We start from the raw sequence: 23378 nt of genomic DNA on the forward strand, positions 1-23378 counted from the left end.
TAGTTGTGCCTGCAGTGGCGTCGGAAGTGGGCAGCAGGGGCGGCAGCCGCCGCCCCCAATATTTGGACAAAAAACAAACAAACAAAAAAAACACCTTTAATTTTTGGATGTAAGGTCGGGATCGGGACATGATTTGGGTAAACATTACAAGCACCCTGTGCATTGTAGTGATTATCTTGTTAATAACATTTTAATGAGATGATGTAATTTGAGTCAAAGCCCAGGCCAAGCTACTAAATGATATAGGCTATCATTTAGTAACTTGTATTGATGTGTAGGAGGAGAGTTATAATTTAAAAGCTAAATTGAGTTATGTCACTTGGCCCATGTTTTCATCACTTTATAAGGTGATTCAATACCCTGGCTTCATATAATAGCAACAACTGACTGTACTATGTTGTTTGTTTATTATTTTGTAATACATTCTAAAACAGTTTACACACATGTAAAATGGTATTTGCATTTTGCACACTTCCAGATATGTCAAAGAAAAGGGTACATATGGTGAGACCTCATACAAATCAAACATTTTCATTGTCATAAAATTATCGGTGAAATATGTTTTTTACCAGTACTTTTGCTACAAAAATATGTATGAGATACCTACTAAAGTTGTATCTTAAAATGCAGCAGAATGCAGGAAATGGCATCTAGAATTCAAATTTGTTTCGGGGAAGCATGCCCCCGGACCCCCCTAACACTCCCTCGCTTAGCTCGGTCGACATCCGCCTCACCAATATTCATTTGCTTCCGACGCCCCTGGCCTGTATAAAATACAGGGGCCGAATTTCACTACACATCGTAAGCCTAGTTGTGCACGTAAACGTAAATCTACCACTAAACCACAATTGTTATTACTGTTATAGAATTTATAATACAATAAATAGGCCTATAGTTAGAAAAACACATATTTCATTTTATTCCCGGGTTGAGACTAGGGTATGTCACTTTAAGATATATATGTATGGTTAGAGTCTAAATTAAAAAGAAAAATAGAGGCCTGCACATGATTGTAAGCATAACTGGCAGGCAAATCAAAACATAAATAAAACAAACAAATAGCCAAGTCCCCTCCCACCCTCCCCCACCCCCCCAAAAAAAAAAACCGAAGCCCCAGTAACAACACCAACCCCACCCCAAAATAAAATACAAAATACCCCTCCCCCCTCCCCCCTCGACAGACACACACACACACACACACACACACACACACACCACAAAAAAAGAGTACAAAAACAAATATATAACCCAGACGAACACGCACATTTTCTATATTTACAGTGGCATGCAATAATCACATTTGTATTATTATTATTATGATTATTATTGTTTATTTATTTATTTAATTAATCATTTTAAAAAAATCAGCCTTTTATATTTTGCCAATATATTTTTATTGTTACTCAGCTTAAATCAAGACCTCCCCCACCAAACCACCACCCCCAATAAAGAAGACCCCCCCCCAAGAGCAACAACATTAAGGGACAGTCCATAAATATCGATGTGCTTCACAATCCGAACAATGTTCGGAAGGGGGGGGAGGGGGTAAAAGCCATGTTCGGATTGCTTTTCAGGTAAAACATCGGTCCATCGAAGGTCAATGTTTCGTACACATTATATCAATGTTTTTATGTTAGGATTAGGGGAGGAGGGGTAGGGGGGTACCCAATGCTAACATTGTTAGGATTATGAAAACCATTGACATTTATGGACCGTCCCTAATTTTTCTTCAAAATATTTTCACTATTATTAATCACATTTGTATTATTATCATTTAAAAAAATATATTTTTGAACCTTTTATATTTTTTTCCAAATGTATTTTTTGTTACTCAGCTTAAATCAAAAACTCCCCCACCTAAAACCCACCACCACCACCCTCAAAAGACCTGTCACCCCCTCCCCCCACCACCAACTTTATTTTTCTTCAAAATATTTTCACATCATTAAACACTGTTTTACCCTATTGTATTACAATGGACTAGTCCCTGTCACTAACTTCGGTCACGTGCTCATTCAAACGCCCATAGGCCTAACTTTCTAACCACTAAATATTTTTCCGTCCGGTTTTCATTAATTTACATCTTTTGGTACATATTTTTGTTTAAAATAAAAAAAACTTGACCACATGTTTATTTTTTTATTTTTCGTTGTTCTACCTACTACTACTACTATTATTATTATTATTATTATTAAAATAATATTCCTGAGTTTGCTGCATTGTAAGATGTTTCCGACTAATAAAATATTTCTACGATTAAACTTTCATATTAAATATATTTTCTTGTTTAGAATATCTGTGTCTCTATATTCAATGTGTTTCTGGCCATCTTAATATTTCTACGTCATGTAATTGTTCATTACGTCACGGCTTATCTGTTTTTCAGAAGTCCATTTTCGTAATTAGCAAACAGAAAAAAGTTCTATTGGATATTTTTATTTGTATTATTTTTTTTATAATCTGCTGTTTACACGGCCAGCGTTTTAGAGACAAGCAAACGTAAGTAAAAGCGTTTAAACCATTTTAGGAAGCGCGTTTGTAGAGGGGAATTTCGGTGGTGGTGGTGGGCAGGGAAGAGGGGAGGTTATGTGTGTGTAAGATTTAAAGGGACATTCCTGAGTTTGCTGCATTGTAAGATATTTCCGACTAATAAAACATTTCTACGATTAAACTTACATATTTAATATATTTTCTTATTTAGAATATCAGTTTCTGTATATTCAATGTGTTTCTGGTCGTCTTAAAATTACATTCCCTGGAATATTTTTTATAATTTAAGCATATATAACAGAAAATCCAATTACGTTTGGTGCATATATGACGCCGCACTCCGCATTGTTTTCACTACGCTGGCTTATGCAGGCCAAAAACAAAGCCAGTATGTTTTCATTGGCTTATCACAAGTATAGAATTCCCCAACAAGAGATCACGTGAGACTTCGCAATGTTTGAACAAATTTAACTGTCTTGATTCAGGGGTCGTCTCATATCTCCAATACATATTTATATCCATAGAGGTATGGTACAACGCCTTTCTAGGGGTCGGTGAGTGGGGGATTTGCCTTGAAATTTTGACAGTGGCCAGCTGTTGGCATACGCGTTACATGTAAGGGGCTGTTACTAATTACGTAACGCTCTAGGGGTAGAGGAAGAGGGCACTGTGTTTGATTTACGTAACATTTTTCAAGACTATATGCTATTTTTATTAATCACTTAGGCCTAAAAAGATGTTTTTTGGAAATGCGCGGTCAGTCTAGGATCGATCCCCATCGGCGGGTATACAAAAAGACCATGGTATGTGATATCCCTTGCTAAAAAAAAAATGTAGCGGGTTTCCAAGGCGCGTGTAGGGATTTCAGCGGGGTTGGGGTTATAGACTGTTGAGCGAAGTTTATATGGGGCCATGCTCCCTCAAAAAATACATTTAATTGTGTTTTTTTAAAGCTTGGGCAAGTAAGGGTTTCGACCTCCCCCTGCACATGCACCTGATTCCTCTCTAAGATTATATGTCAGAATTACCAAATGTTAGACATCCAACAGCAGATGGAAGGAAGGATAGGATATGTTTTATTTAACGACGCACTCAACACATTTTATTTACGGTTGTATCGGGTCGGATGATTATTAAACCAATATGCTTTATCTTTGATGTCGTTAAAACACCCCTCCCCCCCCCCCCCCATACACACACACTTTACCCTTTCCAAACGAAATAATATTTATTTGAATTTGTCGATTTTAACACGTAAAATTAAGACGTGAAAACGTTCATTGTCTACTTTAGTATATTTTATTTTAAAAATATATACATGATTAATGTGTTACTAGTATACAAACTAAACTTTGAAAATTCTACTAACACTTTATAAAATATCAATTCTGAAATAGGAAGGTACGACTGTCGATAATACGTTGTCAAGATCAAACCGGTTTTAACTAAAGACTCTAGTACCGAACGTTCCTCGTACAGCACAATATTTCTGTTTTAATTTTTTGAGACGAACTCTACAATTTGAAATCGGCAAACGCACATGTTAACTGAAACTGACAAACAGACTGTCGTTTGTGCTTTGCCGAGCAATGGCGGCAGAGGCGACAAATCAAGCGTATACGTTTGACGATATCCGTTCATAGCGAACACATACGACTTTTTTAAAAGTGCATTTGAGCTTGTATTTCACATTTGTACATGATGTTATAATATGGTAACCAGAGAATGTAACTTTAATATTTGTAAGAAGCTCAAACGTACGAAAAAACTATATTTTGGGAAATAAAATGAAATTTAACCAAGCACAAATATTAGAATGATCAGAAACACGTTTAATATACAACCACTAATCAGTGGTTGCAAAACGAAGTACTATTATCCTGTTCAATTATTTAGACCCAAAGTTTTTTTGCAAATGTTACGTTTATTTCCTATTCGATATTTGTTTTCTTTGCATTTACATGAAAACAAACCCAAACCAACATGTAACCCTTTCTTGTAGGTGCATTATATTTAATAAATTTAGCTAATGTAAACACAATTGAGGTGTAGCACAGTAATAAACACAAATCACCTCACACACCGCAGGAATGTGCTTTCCAAATTTATAAATAAATTTAATGCAGGGCCGGACCCAGGGGGGGGGGGGGGGGGGGATAAAATGTCAAAGGCCACCAACATCAAATAATAATAAAAATGTTATTTAATTTGCCTCTAAATTGGGAACTCATACGTATATATATAAAAAACAGACGGAGACTATCATGGTGAGATGAATCATGACAATTTCATCAAATGGTTTGAAGAACAACTTATGCCTTCTCTACCAGAACCTTCTGTTATCGTCATGGATAACGCAAGCTACCACAACAAATTAACTGAGATTACACGATATCCTGCACTAAACGCTAAAAAGGAAGAAATTCAGTCGTGGCTACGAAACAAAAATATACCTTTTGAGAGTAACATGACAAAACCGGTTCTTTATGAACTTGTGAAAAGTAACAAATGTGCAAAGCAATTTGTTACTGATGGTATTGCTGAACGCCATGGGCACTTGTGTGTAAGACTGCCGCCAAGACATTCTGAACTCAATCCGATAGAACTGATCTGGAGTCAAGTCAAAGGGCACATAGCTCGTCATAATGATGGTAAAATGACCACGGTGCGGAGAGTACTTGCACATGCATTGAACTCTGTCACACCTACACACTTCTCTGACGCAGTTAAACATGTAATAAAGATCGAAGAAGATTTTAGAAAACTAAATAGTTTTATAAGAAATAAAATACCCCCTGTGATAGTCCCCCTTAACGAAGATAGTGATGAAGAAATGAGTTCGTCGACTGATTAAGTTATTTCTCCATACCCATCAGGAGTATTACTTTAATGTATGCATGAACTCTTTAACACCAAAAACAATTTATTTCCATATCATTCACTATCAAACAACCTAACAACCTATAAACTAATCGACTAGAAATGCATATAGACTACACATACATACGAGAGAAATGTTTATTTAACGACACACTCAACGCATTTGATATACGTTTATGTGGCGTCAGACAAAACGGTTAAGGAGCATTATGACCGTGAGAAAGAAACTCGCTACCGCCACATGGGCCACTGTTTCCGATAACAAATTTTGATAAGCAATAAGGGACGTTTTATATGCACCATCCCATAGACAGGATAGCACATACCACAGCCTTTATACATCAGTTGTGGTGCACAGGCTGGAACTAGACACAACCCAATGGGTCCACCATGTGGGATTGATCAGTCGACCTACCATGAGCGAACACTTTACCTCTGAGCTACGTCCCGCTCCATATACAAAAGAAGCCTGAAGTGGGGTTGGGGTTGTGCAGAGGGTCACACCTCCACCAGTCGCATGCATACCATATTCTTCTCTCTCTCTCCCTATAACCATATAACAATAGATTAAAATATGTTGAGTGCGTCGTTACATAAATGACGTCTCTCTCTCTCTCTCTCTCTCTCTCTCTCTCTCTCTCTCTCTCTCTCTCTCTCTCTCTCTCTCTCTCTGTCTGTTTCTCTCTTCAGCGCGCGCGCTTGTGTATTCCACAATATAATTATAATATTTGATACATATTGTTTTTTCAAACTGAGGTTTTGTCACTTGAACTCCCCACCTGAATCCGCGCCTGCTTCATGTTTACAGATATTTTCTTAAATATAGGTCATACTACGATTTGTGTGGATAGGACGATAGAATCGAACATTAGTTTGAAACGCACTATAGAATGATGCTTTTGATATGCAAATGACCTTAGTTATTTATAGGAGAAATAACGTGCATTCAAACGACACAGAGATTTTTAAAAAGCGGAATGTAGTCAACTTCGTGCATTTTATACGATGATTTGTATATAACACCTGTCGGGGTTTGGGTTTTTTTCATGTAAATGCAAAGAAAACAAATATCGAGTAGGAAATAAACGTAACATTTGCAAAAAACTTTGGGTCTAAATAATTGAACAGGATAATAGTAGGCGTTGGAACTGACAGAGTAGGAGTTGGGAGTTTATCGAGAGCTACAAACACTCAGTAATGGGGGAACACGAGGGGCTCTACGGGTCAGAGTTTGTTACCACAGAAGTGTGCAATGTAGTCCACTTGTAATGTATATAGTTGGTGAAATTGTTGGCCAAGAATAGAACAAGTATGACTCAGTGGTTTTCCGTTTAAAACAAAAAAAGAAGCTATTTTCCGTTTCATATTTTTGTAAATTCCGTTTCATTTCCGTTTCAGACTACAATATGTAATTAACAATTGAACTAATATAAGTTTGTGACAAATTAAAGGGTCCGAAAATTGACTCCGTGACTGGTGTTGACATGCGTCGCTATTCGTCATTAAATCAAAGTAAGCCTACATATTAGTAGCGAAAATGTCATATCAGGAGCAAAGACTACAATTATAATAACTACATAAAGCATGATTGTCCAACAATTAAGTGCACTGCTTTATTCAACGAGGTTTAGGGTTCACAAAACGTAAACATTTATTTTATCATCTCTTTGACAGTCTAACGTCGTCTGCAAATTGAAGTGTGCGCATGACACAGCGGAAATAAAGTAACATTGCAACATTCAGTCAGTCGTTTTTTTCGCTAAACGTTTGCAAACATATTTTGACTGGTGGTTCCCGAAATGGTCATTCGGTTTAATGTGTAGCGTAAAAATCTGTCTTCCAAGACAAGCGTTAGCGACAAACCGCTGGCTAAATTTACTCCTGGAAAAAAAACCTGTCCCATCTGCGCAGGCGCAACAGACTAAGCAGTAAACCAGCCCCAAGTTCAGCCAGCAAATGTTTTGCTAAACGTTCGAGAAGTATATATTTGATTGGTTCCCAATGTGATCATTTGGTTTACCGTGAAGCGCATAATCCAGTCTAGCGTTTGCCAATAGTACTGCGCACGGGTAAATCGTCAGTTTTACAGCGTGTGGCAGTAGTAAAATAGTATTAAATTTTTTAACTTCAGGGAAAATCGTAATTCGTAATATTTTATGCAGAAAAATATATTCGATATGTAATTACAATCGTTAAAAAGTCTTTGTTAGTCGATAACATCTTTAAAATTGCAGAAAACTCGGGAATGTGCCTTTATTTTTATTTTTTTAATACATTTTGCGGGGGAGCATGGCCCGAACTCCCCCTAGAAAGTTCGTCACCAGTTTAGATCCCCCCCACCCCCCACCCCCCACACACACACTGCATAATGTCCTGCAAACACGCGTTTGATGTGAACTTACATGCTGAGGTATCAGCTGTTTTAGCTGACCATGCTTTTCTAAAGAACAATATAGGTAAGGAGACATTTTAGTCTATATACCTGGAAATTAATTAAGCAGATCTAGGTTTTTTCCCGCGTGGCTTATATAGACCTAATTATAACGTAATTGTCAACATTTCGTGAATCGTAAACAAAACACTGAAAGTAATGTTCTGTGTTTGTATATATAGGATAGTGAAAACGATTGACAGAAAGTGACACTATCGCTACATCAATATATTTAATATGTTTTAGGGGAAAAGACAAAACCAGTAAATATGCAAGAACAAGTATAGTAATTCACTATGGAGCCACAATCACACTGATGTACTTTTCAAAACAAATTTATTCATATCATCTCGCTAAATACCCAGTAGAAACACAATATATAAAAACTATCAATGTCGGCACGGACAACTACTTCTAGACGGGTGGGTTTTTTTTTTTTATCAGCAATGCAATTCAGGTGGTGCTTAATTAATTTTTATGTGTATATTTACTGGTTAACGTACATTTTTTATTTATCGTTATATGGCGTCGTATGATGTGGCTCCGTATTAGAGCGCTCGCAATGAGTTCTACGATCACTAGATTCATTTTTGTTTTTGTTTTTTTTCCGCATCCCAAATAATGCCACATAACGCCTACACCAAAGGTAGTGATATATTTACTATTGGATCCTATCTATGGGAAAGTGGATATAAAGTTTGTTTAGGTCTAGAGAGAATAATACATGATTGGCCGTTAGATACCATTTATCTTACAACGAGATGTTTTAAAATGTATATAACGAGCGAAAGCGAGTTTATACGTTTTTAAACAACGAGTTGTAAGATAAATGGTATCTAACGGACACGAATGTATTATTCTATTTCTTAAATATCCTCAAAAACCAGGTTTTAAGCAAATTTTGACATCTTTTTCGACTATACTTGTAGGTAACGTACGCGTCACAGATTAACTGTACGTTACAGTTTAATCGATTTCGATCGTGCAGTTTTTTCATTGGATATATGGCATTGGTGACCTAGCCATCACCTAGGAGCAGCCAGTCGTGTCTTAAAATTGTTAACACAAGTACATGTGTAAACAAGCATGTGTTATCAAAAATAATGAATGATATTCTCACCAACGGGTGTGTAAGAAAAGTAGTTAATGTGGCGGAATAAATTACGCTAATTAATATCTTTAATACAGCTTAAAATGTACTCGGGTTGAAGATAGAGGCTTAACGATATGGGTGGCTGGCGATATATGTATCCCGATATGTGGCATGCGATACGATATGTGGGATGTGATATGGTATGTATCCCGATATGTGGGATGTGTTACGATATGTATCCCGATATGTGGGTGGCGATACGGTATATATCCCGATATGTGGAATGTGATACGATATGTATCCCGATATGTGGGTGGCAATACTATACGTATTGTGATATTTAACTTTTTATAATATAACATGCATGGATGAATAATGAAAATACATATATTCATGCTTCAGTAAATTTCATAAAAGATTATATGTAAATTTTGTACATGCCGTCAAAGTAACGCAAAGAACAATAAGAAGATGTACAAAATAAATGCTAGGGAATAAAATTCCTGAAATTGAGCATAGGAATTGTGATTAAATTCCTGGGCTAATTTTGGCGATCGCAAGTTAGTAAATTGTTGCGTGCTCTTTTTATATATGCTGACATAAAAGGCACTGTTGTAGAAAATAATCTGGTGTGTCGAAAACATACCTTGTATAGAGAGACGTATTGCAATAGATCAATTAGCTTAAGAAATGTTAAATGATTATTCGCCAGTCATAAAACATCTCTTAAGTTTGTGAAAGAAACTAAAACGGATTTGAAAACAAAACAAAATCAGTGTTTCAATGTTTTCAAGACTTGATTTATCATTCTGAACGTTTATCAACAGAGACATTTTGGGGCGGGACGTAGCCCAGCTATAAAGCGCTCGCTTGATGGGCGGTCTGTCTAGGATCGATTCCCGTCGGTGGGCCCATTGAGCTATTTCTCGTTTCAGCCAGTGCACCACGATTGGTATATTAAAGGCCGTGGTATGTGCTATCCTGTCTGTGATGGTGCACATAAAAGATCCCTTGCTGCTAATCGAAAGTAGCCAATGAAGTGGTGACAGCGGGTTTCCTCTCTCAATATCTATGTAGTCCTTAACCATATGTCTGACGCCATATAACCGTAAATAAAATCTGTTGAGTGAGTCATTAAATAAAATACTTTCTTGAACAGACACGAAACAATGTCTTTCAACAAGAAGTTTCGTAAGAGGATTCGACGCGCCGGGAAAACACTTCGCTTCTGCATGTCGTGCACTAGCTGGGGCGAGTACGACGTCGATGACTTCACGTTCGACTCTCCCGAGGAGGAGGAGCTCCGAGACACCCTGCAGTCATCAGACGTGATCGAAATCAGCTATCGTAGCCACCACACCGTGCTCCACGGACGAACCCGCTTGCCACTCAACGATTTCGAAGAGGCTCTCTGGCAGGAGGACTTCGCGGTAGAAGTTCCCATTCTACCCGGCGTGACTTGCCCCGTGTTAAACGTGTGTCTCGGTTTCCAGGACCACGAGAATTATCCCAAGGACCCCATCATTGACGGACTGCCGGCCACCGTCTGGATGGAGAGGTTCGAGCCGACGCTGCGTACCATGCTGTCGCTGTCTCGTCTCCAACACCGGAGGTGTAACATCACGTTGCCCAGGAGGTACGCCGAGTTTCCAGACAGCACCCACAGTCGGCATGGTGATTTCGGGTTTGGCCCGCCAGCCGGCAACATAAGACATTACCAACTTCAACGAATCGAAGAAGATGAAGAATCTATTAGGGTTTGTGTTTTATTGATCTATTTAAAGCGCAAACAGAAGTAGATACACCCAACCAATCATAAAGTAGATTACTGATAAACATGTAACTGCATTTCAATAAATAAAAATGATCAGTAATATCATAGAATTCAAATTGGGCTTCTCAACCGTTGCTGAGTCACCATGTACATGGTAAAGAGAACAAGTATAGTAACATGCAATTTACTGCAAATAAATAAACACATGAAATTGCTTTTGTAAAATAAATAGGACAGTAATTAATAAAGTAACGACTGAAATCATTATTGACTGATGTTTTTCTTAAGACTACAGGGTATTTTTAAAACTTTGGTAATGTAGTGCATTTAGATCAATATTTCTTTACGAAATTATACATCGTCATCGCTATTCTAAACATATCTGACTTTAAACATTAGCAAAGTTCAAGCTTGATAAGTGTTTACACTCTTCTTTACTTTAGGATATCACGGCATATTCCAATGCGAGACCTCGAAACCGTCGCCGAAGACTCGCTGGAAACCAGTCTGCCAACCCAGACATTCAAATACAACCTTCAATATCTCAAACACCACAACGACCAATAGTACAACGTCGAAACCGTCATCGAAGACTCGCTGGAAACCAGTATGCCAACCCAGACCCGTCAACCTCTGAACCTTCAACCTCTGAACCTTCAACCTCTGAACCTTCGACGTTAGAACGACAACATCCAAACCCAGAACCTCAAGTGTCTGAACCTCAAGTGTCTGAACCTTCAGTGTCAGAACCATCATTGGCAGAAGCACCATTTTCAGAACATTATTTAAGAACCGAATCGCAGCAAGATCTCCCCGCAGAAAGTGCCCCGGTGACAGAACAAGACCATGTGCCTTTTCGCAGAAATGTGACCCGAAACATCAGACGAGGCCTCCGACGTCTGCACCACTGGTACTCCATACTGGCATTCTTCGTGCAGAGAGGTCATAGGCCAGTTACGACACCGACTTGATCGCCGCAGCAGTCATCGTAGTTGTAGGCGAAACCAGGAAGAGGAACAAGTACAAGAGTACTGGGAAGAAGATAGAGACTGTTGGGACGAAGTTAAATTAAGCAGATGATGTGATGATCGTGAAAAACGGGTCCCATCGAGTGTTTTTAAAAAAAGTGATTTCTGTCTCATTTGCATGACCATCTTGGTCTAATTCGGATAGAGGAGCCAAATTTGTTCATTTCCAAAGCCTTTCAAATTGAGTGATAATGTAATTTTTTCCTAGATAATTGCATTGCTGCTATTTGTAGTGCAGTTTGGATATTATTAATAATAACCACTTGTTTCTTAGAAGAAAGTAAAGTAGAGTGTTTTGTGGTGTGAACTGATTGATAGATTTTTATATGTGGTTACATAAATCGAGTCAAAATTAATTTCTCGTGTTTGTCCTTAATTATAATTTAAATTTAATGTATTTTTCATAACCTAAATGATCACCTTTGTTATACACATACAAATAGTGTACAAACTTACACAAATTCATTTTACCCTATTATTATTAACTTATGTTTTATTCTTCTTCAAAAATACCTCAGACGTTGTGACGGTACATGCTCTTAATTTTGTTTTCGCCTGTGGCGATATTAATTGTTTTAGAAGGCCGTGTGCAGTTCCAAATTGCACTTATCTAGGTGGGCAACTTGTTACGTAATACTTCTGCGCGACGGTCCTCGATCTGTACGCCTAATACACACCCAGAGCAGGTGTGGAGGCCATGTGGCTAGTAGTTACGTAATATCTCCGGTAGTGCTGTTTATGGCCAGGGGATTGCTCGCGGGATGGCGACAGCCAGACTGACGATCAGAGAGAAATATACCGACTCTGGGAGAGGTGGAATATCAGATGATAGGTGAGGTACCGCGTTGTACCCCCAGGCAATATTCGCTGTCTCTGAGAGTTTTGAATAAATCGCTAGGGTTTAGAGATATCTAGGAGAACTAGGAAGGCTCCAGGGGATCACGGACGTCGTCCACTGAACGATCTATATTAGTTCAGACGGGACTTTGGTAAATATTTTATTTCTGCTCTGTTGTATAACCTTGATGTGATTGATGTGACTTTTAATATTTTAATACTGTATTATACCAATATTATTTAGACAGTGTCTTCGGTCATCTGACGAAGTAAATCGTAGTCTTGCTGTTCTATATTTATACGAGTATTTGGTAATATAAAGCCTAGCCAGTCATCCTAGAGGACCTAGGTAAACTGTAGGTTATTGTCTTTATTGTGATAGGTACCAGTATTAATTCTGTGTTACAAGGTTACTGAATGAGTAGTTAGGGTTAATTAAAAATTAACCAGTTAGGAATAGAGCTGTAATTCCTTTATTAATCAAGTTCCCCTGGAAGCGTTTCTCAATTATCACACGTGTGGGTGTTGTGTCACGGTGAAGTGATTAGTATATTGTGTAAACTAGACACCTAGAGATTAACTAATTAAGTGATCAGTTCTGGGTTGTTATTATTGTTGTTATTAATTAACTACTGCGGCTGTACATTTGTCAGCGTAGGTTAATACAGATTCCAAAGTGTATTGTGTTTTTGTTGTGTTTTCTACTGAACTAAACGTGCTATATTACATATACTTATATAAGATCGTATCTCTGATCATACCTAGAGACGAGCCAAAGCGGGTATATACCGCCTGTTACAGAGAGATCTAATAGATATACAGTTAGGAGAGATATTTGGATAATCGTGTTTTATTCAGTTACGGGTATTATAGAATCCCCGTGACAGACGTTTTGGACCTTTTCAGTTAAATACACACACACACACACACACACACACACACACACACACACACACACACAGTTCTTGGACTAGATTTTTACGCTACAAAGTAAACCTAATAGTTCGCGAACGTTAGCAAAACGTTTGCTGGCTGAACTTGAGGTAGATGTTCATAATATACACAGATAGATTAAAAAGAATCCTCTTCCGCGTTTGCTGCCATTGTACCATGCTTCTGAGCAACAGTAAAAGAGCCATTTTAACAACTAAAATAACATTAACACCCTAAATATATAAAATTTACATTTTCTTGTATAGAATATAATTGGCGTGTAGATTGAGGCTCATATTGGGGATCAAGTGGCAACTACCTTACTATCAGCTAATTTTGGTATTTATTGATAGTATATGTCCTGACTATCTCACAGATGAAAATTACCCAGAATTCCTATGGGGAAAAACATGCTCAAATGACGTCATCAAAATGGCGACCGTATTTAGTATCACAATCAGTATCATCATCAAATTTCGTCCACAAGTTGCCAATTGCCATAATTTTCAACTTTTAATATGAAACACTTGTTCAAATTACAGTATGGCGATAATTACGCCTTGCTAAAAAAAAAAAGACAAACTATTAGTACCAATATCTCAGCACCCATGCCACCTAGCATCGCATTTTGTTTGGGTTTTTTTGGTCTAACTTAACATTTTTAGGGCCAAGGAATGCAACTGTATAATTACAAATATTACTAGATAGATTTAAAAAAACAAAAACAACGATGCATGTATATAGAGAAATATTAGTGAGGAAAACAAAAACATGTTGTGCCTTACGAACTTCTCGCTTTAGTATCGTTACAATATGTATTAGATTGTCTTTAAAGGGACAGTCCTGAGTTTGTTACACTTTTTAACATGTTATCGACGAACAGTTACTTTTTAACGATTTTAATTACATATGGAATATATTTTTCTGCATAAAATATTAGTAGCTGTATATTAAACGTGTTTCTGATCCTTCTACTATTTGTACTAGGTTTAATTTCATTTTATTTCCTAAAATATATTTTTTCGTACGTATGAAATTCTCTGAAGACAAAATCCAGTTTGGGCTACTTACAAATATTAAGACGACTAGAAACACATTGAATATACAGCCACTGATATTCTAAACAAGAAAACATGTTTAATATGTAAGTTTAATCGTAGAAATATTTTATTTTTCGAAAACATCTTACAATGGAGCAAACTAAGGAATGTCCCTTTAAGAAAAAAATGTACAAAGAAACAAATACATTTCAGTACTCTCAGGTGCATGCACATCTGTTGCCATATCCGCACAGACTTGAACCCACACATAACGGTTCACTTCCATTTTGTTAAAATGTCATTTGGTCGAACAATAAAATACATTGTAGAAATAAACGAGTGAATCTCTTATCACCTGATTGTTATCTCCATATGGACCAGTCTACATTTCAGTAATAGAATAACAAGAAAGATATAACAATAACAGTTCATAAAATTATTAGAAAATATTATATTTTAATGAACTTTTTAGTAAATGATACTTGAGAAATAGTTCGAAAGTTTGAATGTGAATGTTTGATTAATGTTAATGTTACCCATGTTTAATATTAACATGAATTAATATAGTACCGGAATATACCTCGCTTAACATCATTATTAATCAGTCCTAAGACATTTTAAACAAATGCAAAACAAATTAGAGACATCTCGGTTGATATATTAGTTAATGCAATTAAATACTTCACCATTTTGTTACTATTATTACTAAACAACCCAAACGAATAGAAGCTTGGCCGTGTAATTTTAAACAAATCCATTTACTAAGCACCCAAACGCCCCAGGTAAAGATTGTACCAGGTAATGCTATGATATCTTTCAGACGTAGACATAATGGGACGACACCCACTTAACTTATTGCAGGCCTTGGAGTAGAAGAAGAGGCCACAGGTGGAAAGGTTGTCTTTATTAACAGTCCGTCCCCACCCGTCTAGTGTGGGTGCACTTGGTTAATTATGTTCACTGGTGAGCCATATTTGAGCTTGGTAGTCAATCTGTTTTGAGTGCTGCAATAGGGCATCCTGGTGTAAATGAAATAGTTTCTATTGTGTTCCCCTTGCTTTGTTGACAATTTTCAGGTCGCTGAGCTTATCATACAAGATAATTGTGAAGCAGTTCAGCAGCTGGAGATGGTGATCATCTGTATCTGCTTTGGCGTAAGGGTTGAGCGTCGTGTACATGAATGCATAGGGTAGCAGTTCCAGCATACCAGACTGCCTGTTTACTTTTTTTCCGATGAAAGCAAATCAGTATCATATCCTGTAAGATTTTTAAAGAGAGGCAGGGACAGGGATTTCCCTTTTGCCATAATGCCTGCTTCATTAGATATATTTTCTTAGCTTTTCTCATGTGGGTGCTTTGATTCCTGTTCATGATGTATGTGTCCCATACCAACGCAAGGTAGGCGGCATCGGGTGCAATTATGGGTTTCTTCCGTGTTTGACCCCATATGGAGAATGATTACCCGACAAAAACTGTAGGATCCGATACCAAGATAGCTCATCTGACCGAGAACATGGGACACGACCCTGTCATTAGTCCCATACAAAAATGGAATACCTTTGTTACACCATTCATCTCATCATCATCATCCATATAATTATGTTTTTGTCAAAAGAAAAAAGAAAAAGACGTGGTCAGCATACTCATCAAATGTCAGGTTACTGGTATAAAGATGGTTCTAGTAAACTGGACTGACATTTTAAGTAATCCAACCACCAAAGATGAGCTGTTTGTATTGCACACCACTAAGATTGCCACCATAGACTGCCATGAAGACATGGAAATAATCATTACGTTTGATGCCACAGTTATTCTTCGAGCAAATGTTCGTTCAATGTCACCGTATGACTACAAGGAATCAGACACCACAATTTGTAAGAATGGCAGGGAGTAGCCTACATGGTTTGGGAAAACCCGCGATATGACTGAACATTTTGTTCTCTTTTTGTTCTTTTTTTTCCTTTTTTTCTTTTTTAAAACCACCAACTGCGGAATTTCGTAGATTTGTATTATTTACTTTAATTTTTAGCCATTCTACGCTTCAGTCACATACATGCTCACAATTAGGTCGGGAATAATAGAGTGGATATACCGATCGGTGCGTTACGACAATACAATTTTAGAAACCGGAATGGTGTATAGTGCACGAGCGCCATCTGTTGTGAAGTCTCTAATTGTTTCCTATTACAATGAGAACCGTCGCTTAGGTGTTGGGAGTGTAATAATCGATTAGTGCGATTACTGATGTATGATGGCGATGGAGAGATTCTAACTGAAGAAAATTATCTCAAGAATTTAAACTTCCTTGTCTCTATCAGATAACAGTCTAAGGAATTTATTTTGGTTCAAAAACCTATTTGATTGTTTGAAATCCGACTAAGTAAAGTCTGTAGCGTCACTAGCTCGTGGTCCCTAGCCCCTGTTCATTCTGTTGTCAGGGAGACAACATAAAAACAGGGGAGGGATACAGGACATCCGAGCTATAGCGTCGTCTGTTATTTTGTCACCAACTCGTTTGATCCACTTTTCACAACGGAACTATATATAGTTAATTAATATATTCATTAAATGAATTGCAATTAGAATACAAAAGTTGCAATGTCATTCAAATTGTTACTCTCTCTCTCTCTCTCTCTCTCTCTCTCTCTCTCTCTCTCTCTCTCTCTCTCTCTCTCTCTCTCTCTCTCTCTCTCTCTCTCTCTCTCTCTCTCACTCTCTCGTTCAGAGAAACGGTTTTAATTACGGAAGTGGTTTTGTCATTCAGATTTACTTTTATGTCTGATATGAATGATATTCAAACAACTGCCTAATTAATTCATTTCAATTTCTTTCCGTGCTTATATCCAATTAAGGTTCAGGCACGCTGTCCTGAGCACACATTTCAGCTATCCAGGTTTGTGATTAAATGATTAATGGACAATGAGAGAGAAGTTGGAGTAGCCTTACATGTCCCCTCTGGGCAGGGGTCTAGTCTGTGGCGAGCGACCTTTCGAAGAAGGGTGGGGGTTCGCGTCATGCTCCCCCGGAAAATATATTTATAAATATATTTATGAGAGAGAGAGAGAGAGAGAGAGAGAGAGAGAGAGAGAGAGAGAGAGAGAGAGAGAGAGAGAGAGAGAGAGAGAGAGAGTTATTACCAGAGTAATCGGTACCAGTGTTCGAAGCCTTTACCTTCCTGCCTAAAGTCCATTGACTTAACCACTACATTACCGAACTAGGCTGCCTATTCATTCATTCAGTCAGTCAGTCAGTCAGTCAGTCATTCCAACTTATTTTCGTGTTTATAGCGAGAGAGAAGAGGTTGTAGTGGTCTTACACCTACCCACTGAGTCGTTAAAACTCGCTCTGGCTGGGAGCCGGCACCGGGCTGCGAACACAGTACCTACCAGCCTTTAGTCCGATGGCTTAACCACTACGCCACCGTGGCCGGTGTTGCCTCTGTCATGTCAGTTCATAGGTTTTAACATGCACATTCAGAGCCAGCTGTTGTAGCGCACGCCTGTCATGTCACTTCATAGGTTTTAACATGCACATTCAGAGCCAGCTGTTGTAGCGCACGCCTGTCATGTCACTTCATAGGTTTTAACATGCACATTCAGAGCCAGCTGTTGTAGCGCACGCCTGTCATGTCACTTCATAGGTTTTAACATGCACATTCAGAGCCAGCTGTTGTAGCGCACGCCTGTCATGGTCGCAGGTGTCGACTTTCACCGGCTCCTCCGTCCAGGACAGGAAAGGGGTTGGGGGGGGGGGGGGGGGGGGGAGAGACCACAAGCAGCCCGGCCGGGGTCGGTAGCGGAAGTGGGTGTTTGTGGTGCTATTGAATTTTGAAAAATGAAATAGTTTGCGCAATTTCGTGAGGTAATTTTGGTGCATAATTTAGAACGGTTTATCAAATGTAATTTGGAGCTGTTTGAGTGAATTGACTTAATTGGTCGACTTTTAGCCCTTGGTTGCCTATTTAATTCTTGATTACTTATATACTGATATACGCCACAGTTTTTCGAAGTGCGATCTTGAATTCGCACCACTATACATTTTTCCACTGAACAGTTAAAACGTATAGTTCGTATCGGTACTACCAATACAAAGCCGGTTGCCTATTTAGTTTTTAATTACTTATATATTCATTTCAAAGCCACGGTATTTCGGTGTCCAATCTTGATTTCGCGCACTATACACCAAGACTGTAATCTTAAAGATCTGTGATCCAGTGAAATGGGCAAAATGCAAATGTCTTCTTGATTCGAACAGAATTTGACTATCAACAAGACGCCTATTCCGCCAAGATTTCATCTGCTGATTATATCGGAGAGATGCGCCGTAGCATTCGAGGAAAAAACAGTTTGTCCTGTGCAAGCTCTTAATGTCGCGTAACCTAGTTTAATGAGTTGTTGCAGTGCCGGCTAGAGATCGACCATCTAGTTCAACGTGCCTCGACGTTTCCAAACCAGAAAAGATTCTAGAATATAGGTTATACCGAAAGTTATAATAACAGATAACGTTAATTAAAAGGACATTCCTGTGTTTGCTGCATTGTAAGATGTTTCCGACTAATAAAATATTTCTACCATTAAACTTACATATTAAATATATTTTCTTGTTTAGAATATCTATGTCTCTATATTCAATGTGTTTCTGGCCATTTTAATATTTGTAGGAAGCCCAAACTGGATTTTGTGTTTCGTACGTACGAAACAACATATTTTAGGAAATAAGATAAAATTTAACCTAAGGTCGACGACAGTCACTTTTCGCACCCTTGTTTTGGCTTCGTACACAGTAAATAAAACATATCCAACGGTAAATTTTTGATATGATATATTAGACAAAAGGTACTTTTTATTTCTTTCATCTTTTAAAACTTAAAATTAATATTTTGTCCAGAATTATGAGAAGAAAAAAAAAATACCAACCTGTAAACAACGTTGTCCGCTTGTTATAGAAATTTGACAGGGGTCAAGGTTAGTAGACCACTTTTTATTTTAATGTGGCGAAGCATTGTAATAATAATATAGCTAATTTTGAATTTGAATGACGTCAGTATTTCAATGACGACACTTTGAATCGCCTTACAATAACCATACACTGGGTACATGACGTTTCCGTTTTAAGAATGCTGGAAAAATTCCAATGCAAACTTGCTGTTGAAAATGTTTTGTTTGAACATTACTAATGTATCTGAATGTATTTGAAAAAAATCTTGTGATTAAAAACTTGTACCTTTTACGAAATATGGATTTCAAGTGAAGTAAGATATGCTATATTTATTGTGTACGAACCCAAAACAAGGGTGCGAAAAGTGACTGTCGTCGACCTTAGTACAAATATTAGAACGATCAGAAACACGTTTAATATACAGCCACTAATATTGTATGCAGAAAAATATATTTGATATGTAATTACAATCGTTAAAAAGTCTCTATTAGTCGATAACATCTTAAAAAGTGCAGCAAACTCAGGAATGTCCCTTTAAAATTTACTTATGAAAAGTTGAAATGCGTAAAAATAACAGAATAAACAGAATAAAAGAACACCATCACCACCACCAAACAAAGAAAAAGAGAAGATTTTGTTTGTTTTGTTCAAAGACACCACTAAAGCACACTGATTTATTAAAGTTACATTCTCTGGTTACCATATTATAACATCATGTACAAAATATTAAATACAAGCTCAGATGCACTTTTAAAAAACTCGTGTGTGTGTGTTCGCTATGAACGGAGATCGTCAAAAGCCGCCATTGCTCGGCAAAGCACAAACGACAGCCTGTTGTCAGTTTCATTTGACACGTACGTTTGCGGATTTGAAATTGTAGGGTTCGTCTCAAAATATAAAATGAGAAATCTTGCGCTGTACGACGAACGGTCGGTTGAGGATACGGTACTAGAGTCTTTCGTTAAAACCTGTTTGATCTTGACAACGTATTATCGACAATCGTACCTTCCTATTTCAGAATTAATATTTTATAAAGTGTTAGTAGAACTTTCAAAGTTTAGTTTGTATACTAGTAACACATGGTATAATATTTTTTAATAAAATATACTAAAGTAGACAATGTCTTCAGAACATTTTCACTTTACGTGTGTTAAAATCGACAAATTCAAATAAATATTATTTCTTTTGGAAAGGGCAAAGTTAGTTTATTTTGTTTAACGACATCAATGTTAGAGCATATCGATTTAAGAAGAAGCGGGTGCATGTCCAGGGGGAGGGTATTTGGGCTCAAAACCCTTACCTGCCCAAGCTAAAACAAACTGAAATATATTTTCTAGGGGAGCATGGTCCCATATAAACTTCGCTCAACACAGTCTATAACCCCCAACCCCGCTGAAATCCTGCACCCGTGCCTTGGAAACGTGCTACATTTTTTTTTATAACATATGTGTTTTCCTGTCTGTAGGAAAGTGCATATAAAAGATCCCTTGCTGCATTAGGAAAAATGTAGAGGGTTTCCTCTGATGACTACGGGTCGGAAATGTTTTACACCCAATAGCCAGTGATTAATTAATCAATGTGCTCTAGTGATGTCGTTCAACAAAATAAACTTTAAAACAAACTTTTATATCAACTATCTGTAGTTTACAACATGACATGGTGTCATTGACCAGTCATTATATTATATATATATAATTAGAGAGAGAGAGAGAGAGAGAGAGAGAGAGAGAGAGAGAGAGAGAGAGAGAGAGAGAGAGAGAGAGAGAGAGAGAGAGACTGACTAATTCGCACACGCGGTTATACACATACGCCAATTTCAATGCTTCTATCATGTGAATTTGACCCGTTCAGTACTGAATTAAACCTTTTTTCGTCTTTCATCAACACTACAAAGTACAGTCGGTTTGATAAGAATCGTTTTATTAGTGGTTAGAACACTTTGATTCAATACGGAGAAGTCCTCTCCAAAGATCAATTTAACCCTTCAGCTATCAGAGGGAAGCAATGGAAACCGGAAATGTAACCGAGTGGAAACTCAAACAGCTATTCTGTGTTCAAACAAAATGTAACAGGACTGCTAAGTGCGTAGTTAAAGGGACAGACCCTAGTTTTTAAACACTAAGGAATATTTATCATCTAGACTAGTTTCAACCCGTAAAAATGGACACTAAATTTGGATAATTTACAAACCTGTAAGAAATTTAGATACAACAGAGTGAAACAAGAGTCTGTGACGTTGAAATACCCTTACAAATAGACTAAAACGCGACTCCATAATCGTTTCTTCTCAGACGCACGTGCGTTTTTAAAAATATGAAAAATGCATTTTGTAGTATTAGAAACACCAGGATGGCCAAAAACACTTCGGTTGTACGGAAATGAATAATCTAAAACAATATAATACAAGTAATGTTCGTAGTGATGATAAACGCCTCTAATTGTGAAAACACGCCTTAGTGTTTAAAAACTAGCGTCTGTCCCTTTAAGCCTTTAAAGACATTTTCGTGTTTAGAATACCAATTTCTGTATAAACAAAGTTTTTATTGGCGTCCTAATATTTGTAAGTTGTCCAGACCGGATTTTACCTTCCAATAACTTTCTATGTACCAAGCAATATATATTACGAAAAAAAGAGTAAAGTTTGTTTTATTTAACGACGCCACTAGAGCACATTGATTTTCTTTTATCTTATCATCGGCTGTTGGACGTCAAACATGTGGTCATTCTGAAACCCGCTGTCGCCACACAGGCTACTCTTTTACGACAGGCAGCAAGTGATTTTTTATTTGCGCTTCCCACAGGCAGGATAGCACAAACCATGGCCTTTGTTGAACCAGTTATGGATCACTGGTCGGTGCAAGTGGTTTACACCTACCCACTGAGCCTTGCGGAGCACTCACTCAGGGTTTGGAGTCGGTATCTGGATTAAAAATCCCACGCCTCGACTGGGATCCGAACCCAGTACCCAGGAAAGAGTAGCCCATGTAGTGGCGATAGCGGGTTTCCTCTTAAAATCTGTGTGGTCCTTAACCATATGTCTGACGCCATATAACCGTAAATAAAATGTGTTGAGTGCGTCGTTAAATAAAACATTTCTTTCTTACTTTCCATTTTAAGTTATTTTCTTTGCTTACATTCAATTAAATTCGCTCTCCTAGGAACATATATTTAATCCAGTGATCGAACAGACGGGATGGGGGGGGGGGGGGGGGGGTGGGGGGTGGGGGGGCGTTGTGGGGGGGTGGGGTTCGGGGGGGGGGGAGGGGCCGGGGGGGTGAGGGGGATGGGGGGGGGGGGGGGGGGGGGGGGTCTGGGTTGTTGTTTTTTATTACTATTTTCTGATTAATAATCATTTTGATACAATTCAGGATAATTCAATGAAAAAACTAAAATAAAAAAAAATTTGGTTGGATAAGTTGTCCCCCTTCAGCGGTACTCTTCACCCGCCATTGGATTGAATAGCATCCAAGCAATATGGATTAAGCAACCTTATGTGACATCTGTTTACAACATAAACAAAATCACTTTGAACTGGTACTGATCTGAAATAGTTTTCAAACACACCCACGATGACATTACGATATCTCCACACAGTTAGTTATTTGAACATCCGTGGATCCATGCTGAAATCACTGTGTCTTTAAGACGAATCTGACGTCAGCTGGGAAATAAATGCTGTTGTTCTAATTTGTAATGAGATAAATCAAGAGATATGCATCGATTGAAATTTGCAGAAGGTGAAAATAATTTCTTACCTGTTGTTGCTTTGAGAAAATCATTCATTCTTTCATTGATCGAGGAGAGATGGGGAGAGAGTTAAAGTTTGTTTTGTGTAACGACACCATTAGAGCATATTGCAATTTGAAGTCAACGATTTGGTAATTTTGTTTTAGGGTCTTAGAGAGGAAACTCGCTACATGTTTTCCATTAGTAG

The 23378-nt window shown here is 37.8% G+C and overlaps 1 protein-coding gene across 1 annotated transcript; it reads left to right on the plus strand.

Annotated features, from left to right (window-relative positions):
• Nucleotides 1-2370: 2370 nt before the first annotated feature.
• LOC121388060 lies at nt 2371-12319 on the plus strand. The gene is made up of 3 exons (XM_041519264.1): nt 2371-2499; nt 10054-10651; nt 11112-12319. Exons 2-3 carry the CDS (start codon nt 10064-10066, stop codon nt 11637-11639), a joined length of 1116 nt encoding a protein of 371 aa, XP_041375198.1. The 5' UTR covers nt 2371-2499; nt 10054-10063; the 3' UTR covers nt 11640-12319.
• Nucleotides 12320-23378: the final 11059 nt, after the last annotated feature.

The sequence above is a fragment of the Gigantopelta aegis genome, chromosome 14 (genome assembly GCF_016097555.1).
Source record: "Gigantopelta aegis isolate Gae_Host chromosome 14, Gae_host_genome, whole genome shotgun sequence".
Classification (NCBI taxonomy): Eukaryota; Metazoa; Mollusca; class Gastropoda; order Neomphalida; family Peltospiridae; genus Gigantopelta; species Gigantopelta aegis.